Source organism: Amyelois transitella, chromosome 24 (genome assembly GCF_032362555.1).
Source record: "Amyelois transitella isolate CPQ chromosome 24, ilAmyTran1.1, whole genome shotgun sequence".
Classification (NCBI taxonomy): Eukaryota; Metazoa; Arthropoda; class Insecta; order Lepidoptera; family Pyralidae; genus Amyelois; species Amyelois transitella.
In genome coordinates, this window is record NC_083527.1 from 4,048,962 (window position 1) to 4,071,802 (window position 22,841).

A 22,841-nucleotide genomic window follows, 5' to 3' on the forward strand; every position below is an offset into this window, starting at 1 on the left:
ATTTCAGGCCAGCAAAGCTGCGGCTTAGGAAATACGGTCTAATCTTATAAATTAAAGAATGAACAACTACAAAAAACAGTCTTTAATCTCGCAAATTACAAGTAAAATATTCTAAAAACTGGAATAAATATTAGAAAATCTTATTGTGTAGGTAGGTATGTCACATTTTCAGTTGTTCCCCGCCGGCTCTATCTCCTTCACCGACTCGATCTCCGCTTTGCAGAAGAAACACTGCTTGCTGTTCAGCAAGTGCTGCATTATGCAGGCCCTGGAATTATATATTTGTATTAATCAAAGAAATAATCGCTGTATGTGGTAAATGTTGGTGTAAATACATATATTTGTATCATAGAAAAGATTAACACCCATTTTCTCAATAAGTCGCCACACGGCCAATCTGCTATTGTGTTTCGTGTTCGCCCATGAAAAAAAAAGACATACAGCCATACATATAATCACGTCTATATCCCTTGCGGGGTAGACAGAGCTAATAGTCTTAAAAAGACTGACAGGACAGGTCACGTTCAGCTGTTTGGCTTAATGATAGAATTGAGATTCAAATAGAGGCAGGTTGCTAGCCTGACGCCTAAAAGAAGAATCTCAAGTTTATAAGCATATCCCTTAGTCGTCTTTTACGAAATCCATGGGAAAGAGATGGAGTGGTTCATTATTTTTCCTATTGGTGCCGGGAACCGGGAATAAAGAAAAGGACATTATTTGTGATGGAACACACTAACTGACTGAAGAGGGAAAGAGAAGAGAGCGTATCAAAATCTTGCCTGCAGGAATGGTGATTGCACGGCACAAAGGCAGTATCCGCCGGCCTCGCGTAGCATATCGTGCACAGCAGGTCGGACTGCGCCCCGCTGGAGCCCGGGGAGCGCGCGCGCACCATACTGTCCCGAGCCACTTTCAATCTGTCCACTGCTATCTCTAGGGCCTTGAGTTCGTCTTGGGTCACGTCTTCGGGGTCTTTGTTTGGAAAAAATAAGGTAAATATCAAGAATTGTCATGCGAAGAATGATAAACCTTAACCACTATGGAAAGAGAAGAATGTGGAGAGAAGAAGTTTGTACTGGGAGCGATGAGTTAGGCTCTAACACTGCTAAAGGTACTGTGACCCGCTAAGATGTTTTTGGAAGGTATTATGTATTAGACTCGACTTCTGCTATAACATTCACAAGAATTCTGATGATGCAATCAGATCATTTAGTATGTAGGCAGAATCAGACGCCCCCTTGGGAATGATCTCCAGGGAGATGAAGACGCAACTAATCAAGTCACGTTGTTGTGTCAGTCGTAAGAAGACAAGATTTTAAAATATGGTGTAGGTACATATGTTGAATACTGACATTTGTAAAATGAGAACTGTTTCGGCTTATTTTTTCCCAACATGAATTCCAAGCCTTCTGTGTGGAAAAGGGGTTCCGTCACCAGAGCTTTCGTCACTTTTTCCAAATGCTGGAAATTAGAATGAAAATTAAAATGATCAAAAAAACAAGGGAAAATAAGTAATTTATTCCAATAGAGGTCACTGTAAAAGCATCAGTAAGTATGCAACTAATGTGTTTATCGTTCTAATTAACCGGATTTAAAAAAGCGGAGTTTCTTAATAACACCAAATCTTTTTTTTAAGTTCAGTCATGACTGATCGTGTAAATGAACACAATAAGTAGTTCAGTAGAATTCTAGCACCATGTCTTTCGCTTACGAGACTCACTCTCCTACCGAAATGCTGTATGGCAAAGCTTTCTCTATTGAAATAGTTAATACTCGTATCAATTACTCCTTTTTATGAGCTTACCTCAGGCGACAACTTAGGATCCAGCATTCGAATAAGACAGCCGGCGACGGGCGCCAGAGCCACGTAGTAGTGCACCCTGTCTGTGTCGGGGAGTCCCCGGGCAACCAGCCGGGCGAACCCTGTGCCTCCACCGCCCCGGACGCACACGCGGGATATCACTGCCATTAGCATCTGTAACGGTCGCTTGTAGAGGGTATCATTTTCATCAGCCTTATCCTTATAACATAATATGAAGTTTTCATACATACATAAAATCACGCCTCTTTCCCAGAGGGGTAGGCAGAGACTACCTCTTTCCACTTGCCACGATCTCTGCATACTTCCTTCGGTTCATCCACATTCATAACTCTCTTCAAGCAAGCTCGGCGGTTTCGGGTACTTTTGAACTAACCCTTTACCCTGAAGTTTATTGCAAAACAAATCAGATTTCTGATAATGTCCCTATTATTGCCATTAGATTTTATTAAGGTCTACATCATCATTCGTTTCAAGTTAGCTTTATCATCGTCATCTTACCATAACAATAAAAAGAATTCACAGCAGAAGATGCAAATTGGACGTAGTACCCTGTCCGTATCGGTGAATCCCCAAGCCACCTGCCTGGAGAACATTGTGTCACCGCCTCGGACGAAGACGCGGGGTATCACTAGATCGTCGGCGAAATCCATTTATTGGCCAGATATACGTTGAAAGTTAACGTCAGTCAATTTTACCATGTAAAGCTGAATATGATTTTATGCGCATTCAGAGACTTTACTTCTCTAGAGCGTTGGTATATTATAAACAAGTTGTCTATACGGCAGCTGTACCAAACAAAATACTACTTTAAAATACCTGACAAGTTCTTCCAAGCAGCAGCTCGTTTTGGTTGTCACTGGCCTCAGGTTTGCTGACGAGGTACGGCGCCAAATACATGCACATCTCCAAAGCTCGCGCCAGGCCGTGGTACAGGTCGAAGCAGGTCGCGCACAGTTTTATTTGACGGGATTCCAGATGGGCGTCCACGCTTACTCTGTCCATCTGTTAGTAACAAAGTTAAACCTAAACATGCATAGTGTAAAAGCCTAGTGTGTTTTATGGTCCTCTAGCGGATATGATCACGATTCAGGAGTGAGAAATTTGGAAAATCACGGACAACTAATTCATATACATCACGTCTTTATTTTTACACACCCAACAGTTTTAAGTTAAAATTGAGTTTTTACTTTACATATTTACTCATTACGAAGTCATCGATCTTCGGAACCCAGAGATCATAATAAGTACAGACGTAGAACAAATAACCTTATCACACTGTCTTGGATCATGATTCTTAGGGAACAAGGCGAAGGTCTTTATTTTCCTTAGTCACACGAATGTTCTTATTCTCTGATCAAACCAATCCATGGCAAAGAGATGGAGGGAAGCAATTCTGATGTGCCGGAAACCACGCAGAACAATAGGTATCTACCTCCTGCATCATAGTGATGAACTCGGAGAAAGCCCAGTTGAGTTGGCTGAGCAGTGAGTTGAGGAAGGACGCCGCTTCTTTTGGGTGCTGGGCCAGGTACTCTCTAATGCGGCTCTGAATTACTTCCGAAGGGCAAGGACCTGGATTTGCAAATTGTCATTATTGCACATAAAGATCTGCACATAAAGAACTTTAACCAGGCATCAGACCATTGGATCAGGTCGAGACTTTCCTAATAAAGTACTAGTTCCACATGATGTAATGTCAAGGTTTGAAGTAATAAACTTTAATAAAGGATTTAAAACTCTAAGTTAGCTAACAGATAAACGTATCTCTGTAAGAGATAAAGAGAGGGTATGGGGAAACTTGTTGAAGTAAGTATTTACCGAAACACTGGCTCATAAGACCGGCGTCTACTTTCGCGCCCAGGTTATTGACTGTCGGTTCCCTGTCGCCATACCTGCAGCAATACAACGAACTTTAGATTTAAACAATAAAGATTTTTCACACACTTAAAACAAAGGTACTAATCGATAGCTATCAGTCAAATTATGTATCGTATGTATCACTTTTTATCAAAATCCAGTAAGGAATATAAACTTGTTTGTCTGGTAGAAAACGATATGTAACTGGATCTTTTTTCATAAGTCCTGTACAGTGCCCACTAAAACCTCTAAATATCGTCCTCGCTTTATGGTTTACGAAATTTTGCTTTTAAAATTTTTGTTAAGTACCAATTTTATACTAAGTCAAAATCAGATAGACACGTACTGTTTAGTAGTCAATATAGCTTGTATTTTCCAGAAACTTTGTAGAGTATCTTAAGGGAACAATTCAAATAAATTACATTCAAAACTCAGGCATCAGACAGAAAGAACTATATAAAAGTAGGTCTTATCTGAAAAGTTTCCCGACGCCGAGTCTCGTCCAAAATAATAGATTTGGCAGAATTCTGAGGACAATACCTAATACCGACAGTACTATTAATAATTCTGTGCTTATACTCAAGTGATATCTTGCAATCTCGCTTCGATTATTGATTGGTACAATTTGACCGAAAACTCTTTTGCGTGCTGTATCGCGAATCCCACCCATGGAAATAATAATTCTTTTTGAACGTATAACGTATCATATTGTCGGAATGAATGTTCATTGTGAAAGACCGAGAAAGGTGCTCTTTCATCATAGCTGATTACTAAATCAAAAGAATGGAAATGAAATGGAAATTTGAAGTTAGTTTTACCAAGATTCTATTTAGTAACACAGTAGAACAGGAGTTGCAGGAGGTTATAACTATATGAAAAGATTGCTTACTTTGCTGCAAGATGCGGCCACTGTCTGTGGTGGAACCCAAACCCAGTGCCGTGCCAGAACCGCACCAGCACCCAATTTGACTGCGCCCATGCTCTGTTCTGATATGGTTTCACCAGCTCTTCTATCATGCACATCTGTCTAAGAAGGAAACAAGTAAATGAGTTTATAAGCAAATAATTATGCATATTCTTGTCAATGTTTCATGGGATGGCAGGATATTTTATATAAGCGTAGATTCATCATTATTCTCTTCTGATTTCCTCCATGCGGAGTCTCCCCTAAGGATACTCCTTATATGAAGTGACAATAATAAAGGAATACATGACATATCATAGTTACACAAAGCAGGCGTCGTCTGGCCTTCATCCCCTTTATCAAAACATCTTTACCCACCTTGGATCCTCCAAGAAGGAACGAGTTGAAGTATTCCTATTAATAACAAATACAATCCACTCGGCAGAAGAAATATTGTAGTGCGCGTGCGCGTCAAAAATGATGACAATATACATTGCAAATGTAAAACTCACTGTTTCAGAGGCACCCTTTCTATAGCCCTCATGGTGACCTGCTGCGTAGCGAAAGATGCCAATGTCTGGACTAAGGACTCCCTGGTGCTGGCCAAGACAATCCGGGAATCAGCGAACTCCGAGCAGAGAAATGATGCGCAGGATACCACTAGGTCATCCCATTCTGATGACAGATGTTTTGTTTGTTACTTTCGTTGGCTGTTCTGTTGTAGGGTAAGTACTTAATAGTAAGGAAGTAATTTTATGAAAAATTAATGATGTGGCTGGATAGGGCACAATTTGGCGCTAATATTTATCTCAAAATTGTAGCTTGTGTGATTTCTGGCAGAGCAGAATAGAACTACTTCAAAACTGGCAACTGGGAACACACTCAAACTCTTCAGCGTCCGCGGTCCGTTGATGATGACAGACATTAGAAACAAATGAACTAACTAACCTGGGATCTGATGCACCGGTACAGTGGGGTGCATGTACAGTCGCAACGTGTTACACAGTTCCAACATCGCGTCCACATGGTATTCAGGAACGAAAGCGAATAGAGAATCTGCATAGTCCTGGCCTTCTGAAAACACGTTATATTCCAAGTCTCAATTATAACTTCGGCTATATTCAGACGTATAATTTTTTCATCAAGTAGCTTTTTCTATTGCTCTCTCTTTAGAGTACTCTCTTTTGAAAAGACATTGAAGTAATCATTCAAAAGTACCATTTCTTCTTTTTTGAATTAAAGGTACATTAATAAACAATTGTGGTCCACCCCTCGAATGGCAGGGCAATACTTAAAGACAAATTACCTTTGTTCGTTACTGCTTAGGATGTCGCTAAAAATCTACTTACGACTAGATGCACCAAGTTGCGCATTAGAGCCCACTCCTGGCGTTGTCACTCTTGATCTTGGACTTTGTGGGCTAGAAGGTAATGAAATTTTCACATACGCTGAACTGTTCGAGCCATTAAGTGTACAGTTAATCGCAGAACATAATAATATCAAAGAGTAAGCATAGCACATATACTATTCTATCTATAACAGTTTTTTTTTATCAGGATATTTTCAGGCTTAAATTAGCTGATATGAAATTAAATACTGCTTCCTACGGCGTTTATTTTTTATTTTGTAAAGTTAACTTTGTCTTGAAAGTATTCAATATGCAAATATCTATAATAATAAATTGTTAAAGCTTGTCTGAAAAACTAACCTTTGATCTGAGCTTGATGTGTATTCCAATTGTAGAGAAGCATAACTTGCTCCTATTAGAGAACTTTTTCCCGGTAGAATTTCTTTACTGGCTACCTGGAAATATAGTAAGTAACTATATACATTATTTCGCAAGGTAACCGCACTATGCTTTGTACATATCTACTTGACTTTTATGCGTCAAGCTTTTATGAACCAATCGGAAAAGGTTAAATAGTTGAAACAAATCCGCCTGACTTATGGTACCTTGTCAATGAGGCAAAGCAACAGGACATTGATTGTTGTTCTGGGTGAAAGTATATTTCCTAAGTCTTGTTAGACACCCACGAGGGACACGAAGTGATCTTGAAATGAGCCAGGAATCACAAACAAGAACAGGATAATAAAGGCAGAAAACATTGTTATTACATAGTGTCATATAAGTACCTGTATATGAGCAGCGTAGTCGTTATCAGAAGATAGCCTAAGAGAATGCAGGGCCCCAGCAAAATGTTTAGCCAGTTCTAACTGTCTCTGTCTCGTCCAAATGGCGCCGATCACCCATCCCATGTTCAGAGCGCTAGCTTCCAATTTCTCCTAAAATTATGAACTCTTGTTTATACTCTAACGAAATGATATTAGAAGTGTTTAGTAAAAGGTAGAAATTCACAAAATTTGGAGAAGGAATGCAATCGTCTTTGCCAATCTCTCTCGCATCTTTCAGTCTTTCTCTGATCTTAGTGGTACTTTCCATCGATTGGATGCTTCGGGTTTTCAAGATCCGATTTTTCTTTCTCCACTTTATAGCCAGTTTTAGGTATTTTCTTTATCTTTATCGTATAACAAAAATTGACATTTTCTCAAATTACCTCATAAATGGATTTGGATCTCTCTAGTTCATTGAGTATCTTCTCCATTAACTGTTTCTTCACTTTATCCTGGTCTGATATCTCCCTTTTAGAATCTTTGGGAAAACAAGGCAATTATTAAAATTCAATCGGTCGATGCTATCTCCCTCGATGTTTCCAGTAAAAATGTTTTGGTCAATACGAGTTCTTATTTTCTTCCAGTCAGGGGAAGAGGGAATCAGTGTAAAACTTTTACAGTAAATGTACAGAATGCTCTCAATAAGGGACTAAAAAAACAATATACTGTTAAGTTTTCACTGACTCCCTAACTAAGAGAAAATAAGAATTTGTCAAAATCGTTCCAAAATTTCAGGGATGATGATGGTGAGTTAGTCAAGTTTTAAATTTTAAGAATATTCTCCCGGGCATTTATACCAGTAAGCCCTGTCCAGGAAGAGGAGCCCAGGGTCTGCTAACGATCACGATCTAGGATTTGATAATGCAATTGCATGGAGCGTTACCATTTTTACCTTCGCCTCTGACAATGTCTAACTGCACCTAAATAAATTTTCCTGATCCATGCGACCAGTTGATCACCAACAAATGTAACTAACAAACAAACACACCTACATCGTTCTGCATCTCCGTGGAGACCGCGTGTATCCGGCACTCGATGTCGTGGAGGCAGTCTGCCATGTCCAGCTGATTGTCTCGCAGTTCACAAAGCTGTCGTTTGAAACAATTTTCAAGAATATTTAGAGCCATTGGTTAAATATTCTGTTATTTTATCAATATTGTACTTAGCTGTTAGGTACTTTATACACTCAGGATCTGCCAAATGCAGAATGTAGGCACGTAATTCGGCTTAAGTTTTCGACAACAACCAGGATGTGGTTTACATCAATCGGCCTCTTAATACCTATGCATTATCTAGAATTCCTATTCTGATAATTAAAGAGCTGGTTTGAACCGAATGCTTACATAAATTATTTAACTTTTATTACTGTCCACATTTTCAGCATGTTTTATAACAGCTCCATGATTCAAAGATACTGAAGTAAATATTTGTACAAGGCAAATGGAGTTATGAAGCAATACGAACCCTCCTCTAGGAGACAGATATAACGACTAGGTCTAAAAGATAACTGACCTTTTCAGCATGTTTGATAGCGGCTCCATGGTACAATGCCAGTAGACCATCAAGCAGTCTCAAGTGCGCTGATCTGGTGTCGATGGCACCAGCGCCGGGCATCATGGAGCGAGCCCCCTTCAGCGCCAGTGCTGTCTCGCCTGTGGTTCTGATGATAAAGGCGGCAAATAAGTTGAATCAATAGTTTTGGTTAATAGTTTGAATATAATAGAAACTATGTAGAAATGTAATCGTTTCAAATTATCAAGGTTAGGTAGCCCGTTAAAGTTGAACTAATGGTTTCAAGCCTTTAAATGTGAAGGCTAATCATGGTCGCTTTGTGTTATTAATTTTGTCGAATCACTTAAGAAACTAATATAGCCGCTGTCTTCACAGTCATTAACACGTAACACCTGGATACCGAAATGGTGGCAATCACCGAGCCTTTGAGTTTGTGGAAATGAAGTTTTAAGAAACCTATTAAAATTTTTTTTTAGATTATCTGTCTCGACGAAAAACAGGGGCGATAGACAGTACGGTGAACAAGTTCTTTGAATTTGTTAAAATTGTCTGTTCTCAAAGCGTGGGTGATTGGGTGATATTCTATTTCACATTCGTAGATATTGAAGTTACTCTATCACATCACAACTAATTCTGATTGAATTTACAGACGTTTGCTTTTAAATTAAGTGCTCGGGGTAGGTACTGTGTTGTTACACCCTGATTCGCAATTATTTGGATCCAACTTTTCTTTTTTAATTTTGTCCAGTTTACAGCGACTTCACTTTGAAGGCATTAGGCACTGCGCATATCCATCACCCCAAGTCAGGTTTGTTTCAGGCTCTCCCATCTACCTGGGAGTGGCACAGGCATTTGTTCAAGTATTAATTTGCAGCATTAGGTTAGTTGGCTGTCAGAAAAAGTCCCAGTCTTCCTTTTTTTGTACCGATTAAGTATATTTTTACCTTACCTGTTAGGCATTGGAGGCATCTGGGGGTGCATGAAGCGCGCCATGGACGATATGACTTGGGGCAAAGTCGCGAGCCCCGGGGAGCCGGCGGTCATGTCGCTCACACCTGAGAAGGTACCTACTGGATCTAGTACATTTGTTTCATGCTAAGTGGTTGTAAATACCATACTAGTCTTTACTATCATAGTCATTATAGAAAGAATATTGGTTTTTGCCTTGTAAAGAAAACTTTAGAAATCTACTTAACCGAACCGATGCTGAATAAAATTTTGCTCTGTCTTTTCTGCATTGGAACAGACGATTATATGTCGTATATTACAAAACCTTCAGATTTTTAAAGACTATTATATATAATATTCATTTCGTGAAAACCCATGGGGCCAAAGTGTCAGCAAAACTCTAGTACATTTTACAGTATGAAAAGATTTGGTCAAGATTTTACAGTCGGTGGCCTTCTGACGTTTGTTCTTTTTGCGTTCTCAGTGTAAAGAAGCTCATAGTCTGCCACGACCATGATCCAAGAGTAGACAAGTCAGATAATTTTGAATAGGTGAGCTGATGATAATAAAATGGCTTTACTTCTTCCATTAAAAAATGTTGTCTTATTACCTGTGTCGATTCCACCGGCTCGGTTGTAGCTGGGTTCGAAGCTCTGTATGAAGGGGTTGTCTTCCCCCAGTACGCTGATCAGATCTTGTCTGTCAACACGATTGCAAATGATTATAAAATAAACAATCTCAACTGCATGCTTCGTTCAAATAATAATTCTGCGCCGAATCTCCATAAGTCTTATGTGATAATATCGATCATCACAGAAATACTTACATCCATTTTTAACAAGACCATCGTACAACATCCATCTTTAATAAGACCTGTCCAATTAGTATGGCTAAACGAGTTGGAAGCTATCCTATTCAAATCTATTTTAACTCTAAAAGTGATCATTTTAAAGGATTTGAATGGATAGCTCCTGTCCGCTCGTTATTATGGAACAGGAATTCCATACAGGGACAAAAAATTACCTACCGCAAAGTCCTGACCAGGAATGGCAGGACACCGCCCAAACGGTCAACGTTATAGAAGTCCAACTCCCCATCGATGAAGGTCCGTGGAGGGAGATGTGGTGGAAGATGACTGAAATACAATGACAACCGACTTATTTTACTATAAAGTTGAACTTTTTTTTTATTTAACCATATTTGGCAGCAGTTTATGATCTCTCAGTATTAGGATAAAGCTTACATAGATAGGGTATTACCGGCGAACAGTTAAATCAACAATTTTACGTGGTTCCTACCACAAAATCGTGGAAGCCGATTACTACTAAGGCAGATACAATGTTAACCTTCGAAGGGTTAATATTGATACAAGAAGAAGCCTTACGGGTTTCCAATAGGGTTTTCGGCGAACAGTTTGAAGACAGCCGTGAGCAGTCTCGCGTGGCAGCACCAGGAGATAGCCGGGGAGTTGCGGGAAATGTTGAACAGCCTCTGATGAATAAAACATTTCGATACCGAGGACGTTTTGATAATGTTATTTTTCAAAAGTTTTGTTGTGTCCTTCCCAGGAAGAACGTATGCATTGTCTCTGATATACGTAAGTATACTTTCACATCAAGAGAAAAATTTTGAAATATTAGACACGAAAAAACATGTTTTGTAGAAGTGGAATCATTAGTAGTGGTTGTAGAAGTGGTTCAATATATTTTTTTTATCGGGTGACTATGGCACAACAGTAATGTCTTAAACTAAGTGGAAATAAAAATTTATCCTTTACATTGCGAAACAAAGTTTTAACGACTCGACCTTGGTGTCAGATAAAAGTCTTTCCGAAACAGATATGTTAATATCAAAAGAAAAAAATGACCAAAACCATGTCCAAAATGCAATTGTCCATGATGTATCTCTTGAACTTCTCCAGGAATATCTTTCTTGTGGAAGGCACCATGTTGGTCCCGTCCGAGTTGTCCAGCAGCATGAGGAGAAATTCCAACTGTATGAAAACAAAAAGTTAGTGTAGAAAATATTTTCTAATCATTTGTTGTACACTATGTACCATTTCCACACGTACCGATTACTCCCGATACATGCGAAAACAATTTAAGAGTAGTGATTTTGGAGAGTGGTGATGTGGTGAGGCTTCAAATTCAGAGACTAGTAGACTGCACCATAGTTTTTATGTACTATACCTAAAGGGGATTTAATCTTTCAACCACTGATAAGTATAGCAATATCTAAGTTTCATCAAAAAATAACATTAAATCCACGACATGTTTTGTCGAACCTGAAATATTTTTGTTGAAATATTACATTTGGGGACGACTGCCCGCCCAATAATCGCGATTATGAGTAAATAAATAAAATTACTAAGGGAAAGTAGCTAGGTAAAAACTGTACAGCAGAATAACTAACTTGAATCTGTTCCAATGGCTCAATGGCTTTGGTGATTTTGTCACAATCTTCTTTATATTGAGCTTCTACAGCGGAGTCGTCTGGCGCTGGTAGTATTCGCGAAATTTTATCTTCGTGAAAAATAAATTTATTGTTAATGTGCTTTTCGATAAATTCTCCAGGATTATGGTCATAGGACCCAAGAATCCTGTCAAGGGTGGACGCAACCAGGACAAATGTCAGGAAAATGAAGATGATGTTGAGAGTCTAAAGTAACCAAAAGTTAAAATTATAATTATCTATGTAAGCAATGTATTTTTGCGAAGGTTCTGTAGGAAAATAATAAAATCTGGTTTTGTAAAACCAGGGACATACCAAAATAAAGATTAGAAATTTGCTTACCAGAAACTGATGGCGCGAACGAAGACTTTCTTATAGTTCCTTTTTCTGTCATCTCTAAAACAAGTTAGAAGATTATGAGACAATTCCAAAAAAATATAGCTATGAGTAGGTACATATTTAAGCTGAGATAAAAATAATGATATACGAAATGGTGTTGAGGTAACAACGCAATCTCATAGGTAGATGCCGTAGATGAGCGCTGACTAAAATGATAAAATTTAAATTTAAAAGACCCCCGACTCAATTTAAGTTTCCTTTAACAAGAAACAAATGATAAAAGATATTCCTACCTTAATTAAAATTTTAAGAAATACGTCCCGTCGGGGGTCCTTGTCCCGGGGGGATCCCGTTGTATGATGATGGCACAGTGCAACACAGTTGTACAGTCATCAATGGGACGCGAAAGTGATGAATTTCTTATTTGTGTGGTTTATAGTAAACGTACCTGCGATCCTGGGGTCGGTCTCGCCGTGGACGGCCGTGGGTCGCTGCCACCACGGCTTTCTGATGACCGAGCGTAGAACACCGTCGTCTGGGCATTTTACGTTCAGGAAATTGTCGAAACTGTAACCACATAATTTTGATACAATGTGAAATTAGCATTGACCGGATTATTTACAAAGCATTACGCCGAAGAGAGAACATTAAGATATAATAAAAGGGAATAAGTAGAGGTTTTAGCTTAGCATGTAGTAACAGAAGGCAAGGAAGATGGTGGTTAAGGTGTAATTATATTTTTAAAAAAATAAGGTAACCAACGTGATTTTATTGAAGAACACGTATTTGACGAGGTGATGCCTGGTGTCGCGGTGCTGCATCAGTCCACTCAACACGTACACTCCTTCTATTTGTTGGATGAAACGCATGTCCTGAAAACATAAAATAATAATATTATAGTTTTACGGCAGGAGAAAGTCCGCTGTTAAAAAAAAGAACTTTTAACAAATAGTGGTAAGTAAACCAGTCATTAGTAGTCCAGATACGTACATTCGTTTGACGACTAACCGATGCTCTAACGGTGAGGGAAAACATCGTTTGAAAAACAGTACATTTCAGGTGACTAAATGTTAAGGTTAAGAAAGTGGTAAGGTTTCCCTGTTAAGAGGGTCAAACGGTACTCATTCCTGGTTTTTGGTTCAAAGAGAACGCCTGGCTCCCAGAGAGGTCGTAACTGGGTCAAACACCAGCAAATGCTGTGACACTTGGAGTATTACCCACACGAAAACTAATAAATGTGTACGTATTAGATGTAAGAAAATGCTAACAGGAGACACCACGTCGAACATAAGACATTCTCGGACCACGCAGTGCTCCAGCATGTCACAAACAGCAGCCTCATCCAGAAACGTCCACAGTAAGTCCAGAAGGGTGCAGAGACGGGGCTGGGGTTGTGCTAGGAATTTCGTTGATTGGTCCTTCTGAAATTTTTTGGAAGTTGGAGTCAATTACACGTAGCCCTCACCTCTCAATTATGATTTTAAGCAATAACTAACATTTCTGTTACTATTGCTAGTAGTCATTCCGTAATCAGGAAGTTGGATACTAAACGGGTTGTGCGGCTGCTTCTTCAAAACAGATGGTCATCATAAACACTTATGAAAGGTTCTGCACTACGTAACAACAGAATCAGGCTATTTACTATATTTAAAGGTTGAAATGGATTAGATTGTCTGACAAATATATTAAGATTGACACAGTTTCTGAATCTCTTTTAAAAGGGTCTGCAAGCTTAAATAAAAAAGTTTTCAACGCCAAAAAATTGTGGCAATCAAAACCTTTTTTGATACTAACAAAATTCTCGTCTCTGCTCTTCAAATAGAACTCCAAAGCATACTGATCCGGGTTGAACCCCTTGGACTTGATCCCCAGATGCGCACGGAACCTTGGCAGCAGCTCGGAGACCACCACGTATGACACACGAAGGGTATTACCCAGCTCCACTACTACTATCCTGGCCAGTGATGTCAGGAATGCCTGATAAAGAGCCACGTGTTTAGTGGTGTGGTTACCAAATTTTTTATGGCATGTGGTTTAGGTAAATAAATTTTGAAGTAACAGATTTTTTTACAGATATTCCCAATGGATTTCATGCGATATAAATTAATTCAAATCAGTAACGATTAAAATGCGAGAGCTTTTATAATGGTAGGTAACGAAGGTTTTCCCAATGGATTACGTTTGATTAAATCAAATTTTAGTCAGCAATAGTTTTACTTGACAATTTTACATCTTTATTTTCAACAATTTTAAAAAGGCAGGTCGTTCTAAATTTGCCAAGATATTTTTTAAGTAATTAAGTAACTATCTGATTTTCAAATTACGTAAAATTTATGATGAAATCATATCTACCTTTTTGGACATCTTCCTCATCTCTGCGTTTTGTGCGTTCTGAGCGGTCTGTGTATCCGCTATTGCGTGGGGCGATGCTCTTGGGCTGTACGCTTCGTTGCTGTGGATACGGAGCGCTACCTCTTCTTCTGCCGCTTTAGAACTCTCGGACTTTGTCTGAAATGTAATGTTTTTGGTTGTAGTTTCATCATCATTGTTTCCTGCGTTCTCACTTTTCCGGAGAAAAGCGAAGTTTGAAGTTTGACCACGATCAGAAATTTGGTAAGTCAGGTTTTTAGACGAAGCGATTCTTGTCCAACCTGCGCAACAGTTGCCCGATAATAAATGAAGGTTTTTTTCACGATGTTTTCCCTAACGTACGAGCATCAGCCTTTTATAAAATCTATCGGGAAGAGGTGTTTATTTCTTAAGTATCGTGTACACAGGCTACAAATTAAACACATAGGCTACCACTAATAAAAATTTCTAAGGCCTCAGTTAATTCAAAGACTACTGAAAAGGAATAATAAGGATTACTTATAAATAATACTACTTAATCATAAGGATTACCTTACTACTCTTCGCTGTGACAGCAGGTTTAAGATCAGATAGATGAGTCAGCTCATCGAGAAGCGCGTCAAGATACTTGAAGAGTAGTGTTGCGCGGGCGCATTCCTTGTAAGGCGCGGCTTGTAACGGGTTGTACGACTCAACAGGGAATCTGAAGCAATTGAGATGAACTTTGAACTTAAAATTTAATGTACCAAATCATTCAAATAGGTTTTCTAGTCTTTGTCTCGATTGCGTCCTACTTTAGAAGAGCCCAGCTATAATCATGATCCCAGAGTAGGTTAGCAAAGAAAATTTATCCACCGCGTATAAACTGTTATTGCAATAGGCGAAAACCCTTATTCTTAAAGTTAAAGTTGTTGTTCCTCGAGACAAATTTAAATATACATAATTGGATTTTTAATTTTATTATCCAGACATTTTGATAGATACTTCATATTAGGTTAGAATAAATTTATTTTCAAAATTGGATACGAGGTATGACCTGTTGACATCTTAAACTTTTAAACTTAAATCAAATTATGTCTACTACCGCCTCCAATTATTATATATAAACTTCGATAAAAGTAATAATAAGAACATATATAAATTCTTGAAATACTCACACAAACGGCACATGACCGAAGTTGGCATAAAGATGTTCTTGCATAGCTAATGAGACAGCAGGGAAGTATGCCACGCCTGCGCCGTGTGACACCTTGTCAAAGGCAATACCCATGGATACTCCATTCCTGCAATGACAATCTACCTTTAGTCTACATTTGACGCGAAAAAGAGGGTAAATAATTGCAAATATAAGTACAAGAAGCCGCTTATGGCATACATACATACATATAATCACGTCTATATCCCTTGCGGGGTAGACAGAGCCAACAGTCTTAAAAAGACTGAATGGCCTCGTTCAGCTATTTGGCTTAATGATAGAATTGATATTCAAAATAGTGACAGGTTGCTAGCCCATCGCCTAAAAGAACAATCCCAATTTTATAAGCCTACCCGTTAGTCGCCTTTTACGATATCCATGGGAGAGAGATGGAGTGGTCCTATTCTTTTTTGTATTGGTGCCGGGAACCACACGGCGCTGCTTATGGCTAAACCACCACCTATGACCGAGATCCAGGAGTGGGAACTTCTGATTCGAGTAACTTACCACTTTCAACAGTTGCACTTCTTATCCTATCGCCCGTGGTGATAAAAAGAGAACCTTTTGTCTTCATAGCTTATTCAGCTAGAAGGCAGCTTCTCAAAGCGCGGAAGTGATACTTAACTTACTGTATTAAAGAGTTACCTATAATATCCAATTATATCTCAATTCTATCACTAAGCCAAACAGCTGAGCGTGGCCTATCAGTCTTTTCAAGGCTGGTAGCTCTGTCTACCCCGCTAGGGATATAGACGTGATCATATGTATGTATGTACCTATAATATTCCAACGTGCCCTTGTCCAAATCGATGCAAGACGCTATGACGTCCCCTGGAAGCCAAGCCTGGCCGTACGGAGACGTAGCCACATTCCACTTTCGAACCCTGCCACCGTCGTAAGCATACGAGTTCTCTTTGCCTTACGGGGCTTGCGGGGTAGACAGAGCCAACAGTCTTGAAAAGACTGATAGGCCACATTTGGCTTCAAGATAAAATTGAGAATCAAATAATGACAGGTTGCTAGCCCATCGTCTAAAAGAAGAATCCCAAGTTTATAAGCTTACCTTAATCGCCTTTTACGACATCCATGGGAGAGAGATGGAGTGGTCCTATTCTTTTTTCTATTGGTGCCGGGAACCACACGGCCACATTTTGTCCATCTGTGGTTATAAAAGGAGAACCTTTTGTCTTCATAGCTTATTCTTCTTATCATTCTCACAGCGCGGAAGTGAACTTAACTTACTGTATTAAAGAGTTACCTATAATATTCCAACGTGCCCTTGTCCAAATCGATGCAAGACGCTATGACGTCCCCTGGAAGCCAAGCCTGGCCGTACGGAGACGTCGCCACATTCCACTTTCGAACCCTGCCACCGTCGTAAGCATACGAGTTCCCTTTGCCTTGCGGGGCTTGCGGGGTAGACAGAGCCAACAGTCTTGAAAAGACTGATAGGCCACGTTCAGCTATTTGGCTTTAAGATAGAATTGAGATTCAAATAATGACAGGTTGCTAGCCCATCGTCTAAAAGAAGAATCCCAAGTTTATAAGCTTACCTTAATCGCCTTTTACGACATCCATGGGAGAGAGATGGAGTGGTCCTATTCGTTTTTCTATTAGTGCCGGGAACCACACGGCGCTGCTTATGGCTAAACCATTATTCACCTATGACCGAGATTTAGGACTGGGAACTTCTGATTCGAGTAACTTACCACTTTCAACAGTTGCATTATTTTGTCCGTTTGTGGTTATAAAAGGAGAATCTTATGTTATTCTTCTCGAAGGCAGCTTCTCACAGCGTGGAAGTGAACTTAACTTACTGTATTAAAGAGTTACCTATAATATTCCAACGTGCCCTTGTCCAAATCGATGCAAGACGCTATGACGTCCCCTGGAAGCCAAGCCTGGCCGTACGGAGACGTCGCCACATTCCACTTTCGAACCCTGCCTCCGTCGTAAGCATACGAGTTCGAAGTGTCTCCAACGCCCGTGTCCATGGAGAACATGCAGTTCGCTGTGCACCAGCCGATCTAAAAAGAGATTGAGATGAATTATTATGAAAGGCTTTTTAAATGATAGAGAAAAAATATCGGATATACATATATATAATCGGATAAGGAACAGCGTGATAAGGGAATGTTGTGATGTGAAAGAAGATGTAGTTACAGGAATAGAAAAGGTAGAAAAGGGTATGTTAAGATGGTTCGGTCATGTAAAGAGGATGAATGAAAGTAGGTTGACTAAGCAGATATACAAAGAGTGTGGAGGGAAAGGTCGGAGTGGGAAGACCTAGACGAACGTATCTTGATCAAATTAAGGACGTCCTGATAAAGGGTCAGGTCAAGAGTACCCGAAACCGCCAAGCTTCCATGAAGAGAGTTATGAATGTGGATGAAGAGAAGGAAGTATGCAGAGATCGTGGCAAGTGGAAAGAGGTAGACTCTGCCTCCGGGAAAGAGGCGTGATTTTATGTTTGTATGTATGTACAAAAATAATAAATATTATATCCAGATCCAATGACTTTTTCTACAGAAACAAACTGGTGTAATGGGCTAATGAGTTAATTTTCTTTGCCTATGGTGGAGTTTATATGATTATCATGATGAATTCTATACTGAGTAGACCAAATTCATTTTAGGGATGACGCAAAATATCTTCCTCCTTGAAAACGAGGCGTGATGACAACTATATATATATGTGTGTACGATATACTAAAACAAATACATATATACTCCTGATGCTGAGGTAAATAAAATACCTAATGAATGATGAATTTACTGCTTTAAGTAAACCTGCATAATTCCTTTAGTTCCTAGTTGGACTTCATACATCCATCTGCCAGCGAAAGCACACGCGGTTGCTCTTATAGTCGCAAAGCTAGACAACCCTTGGACGCTGACCCTCTCATCACCAACTAAAACTAATCTGCCGGTACCTGAAATATGATATATATGATATGACACATACATACATACAATAATCACGTTTATATCAGTTTGTAGACAGAGCCAAAAGTCTTGAAAAGACTGATAGGCCACGTTCAGCTGTTTGGCTTAATGGTATAATTGAGATTCAAATAGTGACAGGATGCTAACCCATCTATCCTTTAGTCACCTTTTACGACACCCATGGGCACGAGATGGAGCGGTCCTATTCTTTTTAAATTAGTTCCGGGAACCACACGGCACTTGAATGAAGAACATTTAAGGTTGGTAATACATAAGGCAGTGGTTTATGACAGCAAAAAAGGCGTTTCTGTGAATGTTCTTGTAGAATAAATCTTAAGAGCAAGAGCACTTTATCTTAATACAGATTCCCATAGCAGATTATTTTAAAGCAGCGGCCCAAAATAATTTTGCTAAATATTACAACTCGATCATCAGTCGGGTTAAAACAAATTTTGGCGAAAACGGCAGCATTTACTTTCACATATATATGTATACCTATTTTGAAAAAGTATTGTTATATGGAATATGTCCAATCATGGGTATTCGAATGGATTGTTGAAGCTAAAAATAAACGGTGGATTGGAACTGTAGACGACGAATTCACCTCACCAGTAGTAGCATCGAACACCACGATCTTGGGGCCAACCCGGCCTGGTCGGTCGTCAGTTTCTGGGGTCTGAAGAAACATCAAAAAGTAAAGTGGTTACAACAGATTTCTTAAATGTTTTCACGTTTATGCTGTGTTGAGCCCGGCACCAAAAAAAAAGAATAGGACCACCTCGTCTCATTCCCATGGACGTCGTAAAAGGCGACTAAAAGATATGCTTATAAAGTTGGGATTCTTCTTTTAGGCGATAGGCTAGCAACCTGTCCCTAATTGAATCTCGTTCTCTCAAAGTACATAGACGTCATTACGAGTATATGAATGTATGTATGTATTTGAATGATTTCTTCAATTTGTTTGAGTTTTATATATTAATTATAAGGATCTTATATTTTCTATTGGTTTCTAAGCTCGGAGTGCTATCGGGAATGAATATAGTTAGATTGCCGGAGGACTGGGTCATAGACTACGTCTTCTACTTTTCATGACACTTCACGAAAGGTCGACCGGTAAAAAAATATGTACCCTTGTCTGATTTGGACAGGACCTCTAAAATTAAGTCCCCCCTTAGTAGCTGTAGGCGGACCCCGGGCCCGAAACACTTCTGTGGAGGGTGCGACCGGGAACACGCAGATGAGAGAGAGTCTAATGTTAAGGGCAGTTGAAAAGTAACTGATCTATTGGAATACATACGTCAAAGATAGGAAAATAATGTATAGAGTAGATTCCACAATTTCCAGCATACCTCAGCAACAATTGGCACATGTTTCTTCCCCGACTTCGGTTTGTGGGGAACCGCTTTTACGTCCAATAACTTCGGAAGATTCTCCCGTATGTGGCTGACATATTTACTCCTTCTATAATAAAAATATTGATGGACTAGCAAGAGGGGTTTATTTTTTCCATGCTGGATCAAACTCATCCCGTGTTATGACATGAGTATTCATATATATAGTATAAAAGGAAGGTGGGAATGGAACTAGACAACGAATTCACTTCACCTCACTCTCTCTTATAATCACGGGGTATTACATAAGTATACGGGTAGACAGAGCCAATAGTCATAAGACCACGTTTATTTACAATGGCTTAGTAATAAATTTGAGATTCACAAATAGTTCTTCGTTGTCGAAGTTATTTAACTCCTTCCAAAATAAAATAAACAATTTAATTGTGAGCTTATATAGGTATAGAACATCCAGTTGCGTTCCCAGCTATTTAAAGTTAACTCTTTATTGTACCATAAAATTTACAGCACAATAGATTCAAAGTTCAGTAATATCTACTTCACATGTTGTAAAATATATGGCAAATGTTTATGGTCGGTTGCTGGCAGATAAACTCTAGACAATTTTTGTTGGTGCGACCGCCGCTTCGCTTTTATTAAGGGCCCCGATTCTGATTTCTAATGTTTCTATTCTCAATGTTAAATTAGTTTTAAGTAATAAGCTATGGTAAGAAAAATATATATAGAAACAGAATAAACTTTAGAGAGATATAAATTGAAAGTTTTTTTTCTCATTGGCTAGTCCATCAGTGTTATCCTGTATGACCATGTCATTCCCAAAAAGAGTCGCTACGCTACGCTATAGAAACCTATAGCGTAAAAAACAAAAAGCTATAATAAAAATAGCGTTAAAATGTTGTCTCACTGGCTGTGTCTGTCAGTGTTGTCCTTCAAGACCATGTCGTTCCCAAAAACTCTTCTGACGGTATCATGAACTTCCCCCTTCTCTGCTGAGCTGCTGCATACCCCGAACATGGTGCGGAGGACGTTCATCATAACCAATGGAATACCCTGAAAATGAAAGGAAAGGTAAGTAAAGATACGCAAATGTTAGAAACGTTTGTACGTAACGTACAAATAGTAGTAATAAAAGTTAAGAAGGGAGTGTAATGCGGCCGAAGTTTGTGTGCCTTAAAAGTTTTAAGGCAACGCATTCCCATAATGGGATAAGACCGCCATTGTAAGTAATTTATTTCTTTTTCTTACTACGTATGTACAATTTGTGTATTATTGCTTGTAATTGTACAAATTTAAGTGCAATAAAGATACCTTTTACAAACAAACAAGCGATAGTTCAAAGTGTGTGTTCATAGTGGCGTTAAGTGAAAACACTGCAGGTTCATCTTTCATGTCAGGTTTAAAAAGTAAGTAATAACTCTTTAGTGGCAGTACCTAAACCACAAAAATTACTTTGTAACATGTGGAGTCGACCTGGGCTTACACAAAATATAGACCTTATTATCTTTGTATATAAAATTCTCGTGTCATAGTGTTCCTTCACGTACTCCTCCGAAACGGTTTGACCGATTCTCATGAAATTTTGTGAGTATATTAAGTAGGTCTGAGAATCGGACAACATCTATTTTTCTTACTCCTTCGTAATAAGAGTTGTGCACCCTTAACATTTTTTTTTAACTAAAAATAACCTAATTATTATTCATATGGCAAAACAACGTTTGCCGGGACAGCTAGTAGTTTCATAAAGTTTTAAAGAGAAAAACAGTTGCCTTAATTCTAGAATTTACTTACTTTCTCTCACACAGTACGCAGTTATTAAATAAATATTAAATTTTAAAACTGTTATAGCAACAACTGTATTAGCAACAATTATCTGTGATAAATCATGTTAAAATTAAATAAATAATACATTCAAACAGATATAAATTGAGGATATGGGATATAAAACATTAGCCAAAATAAGTTGACATAATGTCAAATGTTAGTTGTTTTTTTTTTATACATATAGAAAAAAAAATATTAATAATTAAGTGGATATTCTGAAGAAAAACTATTTAAATATGTACAATCTTTTTAAAGATAATTAAAAACTACCAGCAATGTCGATGAAGCGAAAAAAATATACAGAGTAGGAAGTATGTTTTACTTCCATGCTGGTCTGGTAGCGAAGAGAAACATAGTGTGTGCCGGCTGCTTTTCTTCCCGTGCAGTTTGTAAAAGTCAATCAAGGGAATGACTTATATACTATTCTTCTTTTAGGCGACGGGCTAGTAACCTGTCACTATTTGGATCTCAATTCCTTCATTAAGTCATGTGTAGACATATACATACAGTCACGTCTTTATCCATTGCGGGGTAGACAGAGCCAATAGTCTCGAAAAGACTAAAATACCACTTTCAGCTTTATGGCTTTACGATGGAATTGAGATTCGAATCACAAGTTTATAAGCCTATCTCTTAGTCGCCTTGTACGACATCTAGAGGAAAGATAAGGTGTAAAGGTTCTATTCTAAAGGGCTGGAAACTATACAGCACATTGGAATAGAACTCATTAAGCCATATAGCCTAACAGTCTTTCAGCCCGTAAAAAATAAAGACTTTTAGTATGTAAGTATGCGAGGATTGTGGTGAGCTGAAACAACCATATCTTATATTTATTTATCTTTTCTTATCTCTGCGTACCCCTACGTAAAAGGGGCGTGATTTTGGGTATATCTCTTGAAGTCTGGATGCAGGATTTTCCGGCTATATAATAAATTCTATATTATATATGAAAATAATATAGTAAGTAAGTATTTATATTACGTACATCTAATAAAAATGTGTACAACAATTTTATTTTACACAAATATAAAAGTATAAAAGTACATAAACTTCAAAATAAAATAGATACTCATAGCAAATTTTCGACAATGTGCAAACAAGTTTTTCAGGCGAGCCACTCGGGTCACGGCCGCTACCTACGTCAACGTTTCTCAAACTGTACGACAGTATCTCG

At 38.6% G+C, this 22,841-nt stretch overlaps 1 protein-coding gene across 1 annotated transcript; it reads right to left on the reverse strand.

Annotated features, from left to right (window-relative positions):
• Positions 1-168: 168 nt before the first annotated feature.
• Positions 169-20,881, reverse strand: LOC106135806 (E3 ubiquitin-protein ligase RNF123). Its single transcript, XM_060951398.1, has 35 exons — positions 20,751-20,881; positions 19,844-19,955; positions 19,104-19,170; positions 18,339-18,481; positions 17,383-17,576; positions 15,512-15,637; positions 14,907-15,057; positions 14,358-14,513; positions 13,800-13,982; positions 13,274-13,426; positions 12,768-12,877; positions 12,454-12,572; positions 12,009-12,062; positions 11,628-11,737; positions 11,089-11,208; positions 10,600-10,706; positions 10,243-10,350; positions 9,826-9,914; positions 9,217-9,322; positions 8,268-8,415; positions 7,740-7,843; positions 7,139-7,223; positions 6,717-6,866; positions 6,292-6,386; positions 5,933-6,003; positions 5,532-5,657; positions 5,096-5,258; positions 4,569-4,706; positions 3,641-3,714; positions 3,255-3,394; positions 2,639-2,824; positions 1,805-1,975; positions 1,353-1,461; positions 780-972; positions 169-268 (listed from the first exon to the last, which is right to left on the reverse strand). The coding sequence occupies exons 1-35, from the start codon at positions 20,879-20,881 to the stop codon at positions 169-171; spliced, it is 4,392 nt and encodes a 1,463-aa protein (XP_060807381.1).
• Between the last annotated feature and the right edge of the window lie 1,960 nt (positions 20,882-22,841).